At 51.3% G+C, this 6000-nt stretch overlaps 1 protein-coding gene across 3 annotated transcripts in view; it reads left to right on the forward strand.

Moving 5' to 3' along the window:
• Positions 1-5345, forward strand: part of PDZRN3 (PDZ domain containing ring finger 3) — a 217229-nt gene extending 211884 nt beyond the window's left edge. For all 3 annotated transcript variants that reach the window (XM_031470739.2, XM_064496310.1, XM_064496309.1), the window contains 3 exons: positions 1206-1307; positions 2188-2304; positions 2943-5345. In XM_031470739.2, the coding sequence (XP_031326599.2) occupies positions 1206-1307; positions 2188-2304; positions 2943-4502 (1779 nt within the window). In that variant the 3' untranslated portion in view covers positions 4503-5345. The remainder of the gene's footprint in view (positions 1-1205; positions 1308-2187; positions 2305-2942) is intronic.
• Positions 5346-6000: the final 655 nt, after the last annotated feature.

The following is a 6000-nucleotide window of genomic DNA, read 5'->3' on the forward strand; positions in this document are numbered from 1 at the left end:
CAAGTTAAGAAAAGTCTTTTACACTTCAGGGCTCATCATTTAACTACTAGGCACAGAATGGCTCTTAGAAGTAGTCAGTTTATCTTTACTGCTTGTTGCTCTTTCGAGTCAAGATGAGACCACTGGGTTCTCTCTGGGCTGCCGTCTTTCTTAGTCTCACAGAAGCTGAGATTGTTTGGTTCGTGGGTAAACGGCTTACCGACCTCGTCTCATTGGTGTCTTCTCATTCCTAGTCTGCTGTGTTTACAGCTACCCTTACAACCTCCCCATGAGTACTGTTCATTTTCCACTGCTGGTTCTGCACCTCCCCAGCCCTCAGCCCCCACCTTCATCCCCACAGGGTCTGCCTGCCCAGCAGTAGTGCCCCTTTTGTTGCTTCAGTTTTCCAGGAGCACCTACCATTGTGCACGCAAGTCCTGGGTTCCTTGCCTGGCCCTCACTGTGTCGTGGGAACCCCACTTCCCCGAGGTAACCCAGCCCCATCACCCGGGCGAGGAGCACCACCCCCTTTGCTGCCTGTTGCTCCACTGACATAGAGAGTCAGACGGAAGACTCACCTTCCAGCTTGGCGGGGGTCACTGCTGTGTCCCCAGAGCAGAGACCTCCAGACCAGCAAAGCTTGAAGCCGCCAAGGCGGGGAGCAAAAATCCTGACAGTTACCAGGTGTGACAGGGAGCGAGTCGGTCCCATTTGACATTCTGTCCCACCTAAAGAAATTATACAGTGTCAAACTGGGGACGAAGAACACCCTGTCTAGTTCCATAATCTTCACATCAGACCCACACTGCCTCTTTTTCTCCCCTGTTATTCAAAAATACCTAGAGTAATGCTTCAGTATATTCCCCCTATGCTCCCGCCTCAATATACTGAGTTATGTCTGCTTGGATTGCTTCTGTTTTCCCTCTTCACACCACTGTGGTGGTTCTCAGTGCCACCTGCTGGAGTCCCAGCCACTGCAGCTCACATAGCTTCATCTTGTGCACCACACCCACGGAGGCTGGCTCCTAGACCGAGACGTTGCATCAGCTGGAGCAAGGCCTTTCCTTCTGAAAGTCAGAGTTCTTTTCAAGCTGTACGTAAGGCCTGTTTTCCAGGTGTAAGTGGGTGACAGGTGCCAACCAGAAGCAGTGGAGGATGATTGTCCACCCTCTAATCATGCTGTTGCCCACCCCTCCACCACGTCCTTTCCTTTTTTTTCTTTTAAGATTAATGGGATAGAGGTACAGAACCGCGAGGAGGCTGTGGCTCTTCTAACCAGTGAAGAAAACAAGAACTTTTCTTTGCTAATTGCAAGGCCGGAACTCCAGGTGAGTCAGCACCCTGTGAAGCTGGGTCCGTAGGTCTGAGTCAGTGACCGAGTCACTCGCCCTGCAGAACACTGCCTAGGCGTGGACTCTGAACATGAAGGCCAGTGTACCCTGAGAAGTTCATCTGATTTGCTGTGACTTCGAATCTATTGAATTTTTGGTCCTTTCAGGATGCTGCTGCCATCCACCCGGGCAGTTACACTGCAGGGATCATCATGAAGGAAAAGAGGAGTAAACACGACCAGGGTTATGCCCAGCAAGATGTGTGACTTCCTAAGGCCTGACAAATATTCCGGCCTAGATCTGTGTGGGTCTCATTTATAAATGCAAGGCCTGCACAGCGCACAGACTGTATTAATGATACCATATTGACTACTCTATTGGAAATGTGCTAGAAGTAAATTTACGGTGCTCTCATCAACCAAAAAAATAGTAACTCTGTGTGGAGATGGCATGTTAGCTTGACTAACCACTTCACTGTGTATATGTACATCATCATCATGATGCACATCTTACACACAATACACTTTCTCTTTGGGGCATGCTGAACTTGCGGGTGGGGGGACAAGGAAGAGGCAGGGCTTAGTGTCCCTGACCCCCTACTCAGTAGCCTCCTTCACTGAAAGCCGCTATCATGGCTCAAATTGCTTCACCCTGCAAAAACCAGACAACACAACACGTCCCCAGAAGTGTGGTGTAGGCTGGGCTTGTGGTTACTGCAAGGATTACAGCCAAACAATGGGCAGGTTGCATTTTGATGGCTCCTAGAAGGAACCCTAGAAATCTTTTCCTCCAAGATACTGTCCTTTCTTAGAAATAAATGAAACGAAAACAAAAGCAAACCGTTACGAAACATGTGTTGGTGGCTTTCTCTTCCCAGCTGGACGAGGGCTGGATGGATGACGACAGAAATGACTTTCTGGACGACCTGCACATGGACATGCTGGAGGAGCAACACCACCAGGCCATGCAGTTCACAGCCTGCGTGCTGCAGCAGGTAATGCCGTGGCCCCTCTGAGCGGTGGGGCCATCCGCTCCCTGCCTCTCCCATCATGATGCTAGACCGTGAGAAACCTCCCCTCCTGGAAGACGGCAGGGAAAATGAGCTACGTGTTTTTTTCTCTTTGCCCACGAGTGAAACGCACGCTGATATTCTCCCAGGCCAAGAGAGTGCGCCTTGACCTACTAAACAGCAGTAATGCCGAGGTCCCACTGACCAACCACCTGATGCCTGTTTGGAAAACACACGTGCCAGGAGTAATGTAGATCAGAGAAAATACAGCCCTGTTTCCAAAAGTAAACCAAGTCCTTCTGTCTAACCTGAGCTGCCTGGCACCCTTTTGCTCCCCTCCATGACCCACTGTTGAGTTCTTTATGAGCTAAAGGAAGCCCTCTGTGCCTCCTGCTTCCCCTGCATGGGGTCCTGGAACACCTAGACCCATCCACTGAGGGAAGGTGACTGTTACCCTCATTTCTTACATGGGGACACAGGATGAGAACGAGGTTAAGCGGCTGCCCAGGTAGCTGGCTGGGAGCTGATTCCCAGACCCTGGTCCTAGAGGAAGGGTCACTCCTGGGAGCTACCCCTCCAGCCTCCCTCACTCTGCGCGTCTGTTCTTGTTTCCTGTCGTCTAGAAGAAGCACGAGGAAGACGGGGGAACGACGGACACGGCCACCATCCTGTCCAACCAGCATGAGAAGGACAGCGGCGTGGGGCGGACGGACGAGAGCACGCGCAACGACGAGAGCTCGGAGCAGGAGAACAACGGCGACGACGCGCCCGCGGCGCCCCCGCCGCTGGCGGGGCAGCGGAAGCTCACGTGCAGCCAGGACACGCTGGGCAGCGGGGACCTGCCCTTCAGCAACGAGTCCTTCATCTCGGCCGACTGCGCCGACGCCGACTACCTGGGCATCCCGGCGGACGAGTGCGAGCGCTTCCGGGAGCTGCTGGAGCTCAAGTGCCAGGTGAAGAGCGCGGGCCCCTACGGCCTGTGCTACCCCAGCGGGCCCCTGGACGCCGGCAAGAGCGACCCCGAGAGCGTGGACAAGGAGCTGGAGCTGCTGAACGAGGAGCTGCGCAGCATCGAGCTGGAGTGCCTGAGCATCGTGCGCGCGCACAAGATGCAGCAGCTCAGGGAGCAGTACCGCGAGTCCTGGATGCTGCACAACAGCGGCTTCCGCAACTACAACACCAGCGTGGACGTGCGCAGGCACGAGCTCTCCGACATCACCGAGCTGCCCGAGAAGTCCGACAAGGACAGCTCGAGCGCCTACAACACCGGGGAGAGCTGCCGGAGCACCCCGCTCACCTTGGAGCTGTCCCCCGATAACTCCCTGAGGAGAGCGGCCGAGGGCGGCGGTCCTGGCGGCGAAGGCGCCACGGGGCCCGCGGAAGCTTATGGGCCATCCCCAAAGAATCTGCTCGCCATCACGGAAGATCCCGAAGTGGGCGCCCCGAACTACAGTCCTTCTAAAGAGCCGGACCCCAGCCAGGCCCCGGAGAGCAAGGAGCGGAGAGCCAGCGACGGCGGCGGCAGCCCCACGGCCAGCCCGAAGCCGGGCGGCTCCTACCTGGCGCCCTTCCCGCACTCGCCCTACAAGCACGCCCACATCCCGGCGCACGCGCAGCACTACCAGAGCTACATGCAGCTGATCCAGCAGAAGTCGGCCGTGGAGTACGCGCAGAGCCAGATGAGCCTGGTGAGCATGTGCAAGGACCTGACCTCGGCCAACCAGGCGGAGCCCCGAATGGAGTGGAAAGTGAAGATCCGGAGCGACGGGACGCGCTACATCACCAAGCGGCCGGTGCGGGACCGCCTGCTGCGGGAGCGCGCGCTCAAGATCCGCGAGGAGCGCAGCGGCATGACCACGGACGACGACGCGGTCAGCGAGCTGAAGCTGGGCCGGTACTGGAGCAAGGAGGAGAGGAAGCAGCACGTGGTGAAGGCCAAGGAGCAGAGGCGGAGGCGCGAGTTCATGATGCAGAGCCGGCTCGACTGCCTGAAGGAGCAGCAGGGGGCCGACGACAGGAAGGAGATGAACATCCTCGAACTCAGCCACAAAAAGATGATGAAGAAGAGGAATAAAAAGATCTTCGATAACTGGATGACCATCCAAGAACTCTTAACCCACGGCACGAAATCCCCCGACGGCACTAGAGTATACAATTCGTTCCTCTCGGTGACTACTGTATAATTTTCACTTGTGCGTTATGTACAGAAAAGAGACCACCACTACCATTGGGGTAGAAATTCCTGCCTCGTTCAATGCGGCAAGTTTTTGTATATAAGATAAATACCGTCTTCATGTTCATAGTCGAAATTGGCGACCCTTACAACTCTGTTATTTGGAGGTGGACGTTGGGGAGGTATTTTAAGTGGGGAAAAAACCCACCCTTAAACTATCTTGGAAGGCAATATTAACAGAGCTTTTTTTTCAGATAGCAATGGTACTTTTTTACTCGTTACCTTTTACATAAAGTGTTTTTAAGCATACTTTCACAGAATAATTTGTTTAAACTATATTCATATATGAGAGTTACACACGCTTTTCTTTTCCTGCCGAAAACAGATACAACTGCCAGTGTGCATTTTTAATGGAACCCTATTTTATAATGTTACTTTGCTAAATGTGTTTCATACTTAGGTCAAAGTTTCAACTCAAAACCACCAAACTCAGTGGTTAACGACTTAATACACCTAACCAAACCAGCAGTTTTTAGAACTGGGATACACATTTAAACATTTTTTTTCTGGTTAAAGTTCCCCAGAGTGGAAGGGTTTTAACAGAAAGCAAAATATCATGCAGCTTTGTGGAAGTTTAAAGCATGTTTGCAGATACTGCAACCTGTTGGAAGAATTTGCATGTACAGGAAAGTTGTGGATGGAGACGGTTTGTGGAGTTTTAAGTGCTCATTGTAGTAAACCTTTGCTTTGTAGATTTGAGGGGACAGACTTTTACAAGCAGATTCATGAAATCATGATTAGTTGCATACATGAAGTAAAATGAAGTTAAAATAAATTATTATTTTCTATTTGATATGTTTTGAAGTGATTCCTCTTTTTGCAGTGCCTATAAAATAAAAGCCTTTTGCAGTGTATTTTTTCCTTCATTGTATTACCTGCCACCTTAGAAGAATTTGAGTCTTTCACATCATCCAGTGCCTTCATTCTGCCAGGAACCCAAAGAGAGCTGTAAAACCACAGTCTATTGGGGGGAAAAAAAACTGAACTCACCGTTTAATCTTGGATTCTGACTCTGTCTTGCAGAAAGCCTCAACTTGGCCCAACATCCTATACGCTAGAATAACTGAGCAAGTGTATCAACCAACATCATGTTTGCAATGAGACCTCTTTGGTTCATTGCAACCATTCCTATCAGTAATACCTAGCATCTCTGAGTGGCCCGGCCCAATTTTCCATGTCTAAGATGCACCTCGAGACTCCACAGTATTTTCATAGAATAACAAGGATCACCAAAGTGGAAGAGCTTCAAAACTGGTATCTTTCAGACTCCAACAACCCGCAGAATCCTACATAATGAATTTGCTGCAGATTGTTCCCTGATCACACAAATCTCGGCTTTAACATCTACTGAAACACCTCATACCCACATAAGTGAATGAATGATCAGGAAGGACATCATTTTCATTTGCCATGATCCTAGATGTCTGGTTTCTCACTGAAATCTTGAT

The sequence above is a fragment of the Camelus dromedarius genome, chromosome 17, assembly GCF_036321535.1.
Source record: "Camelus dromedarius isolate mCamDro1 chromosome 17, mCamDro1.pat, whole genome shotgun sequence".
NCBI classification, from domain to species: domain Eukaryota; kingdom Metazoa; phylum Chordata; class Mammalia; order Artiodactyla; family Camelidae; genus Camelus; species Camelus dromedarius.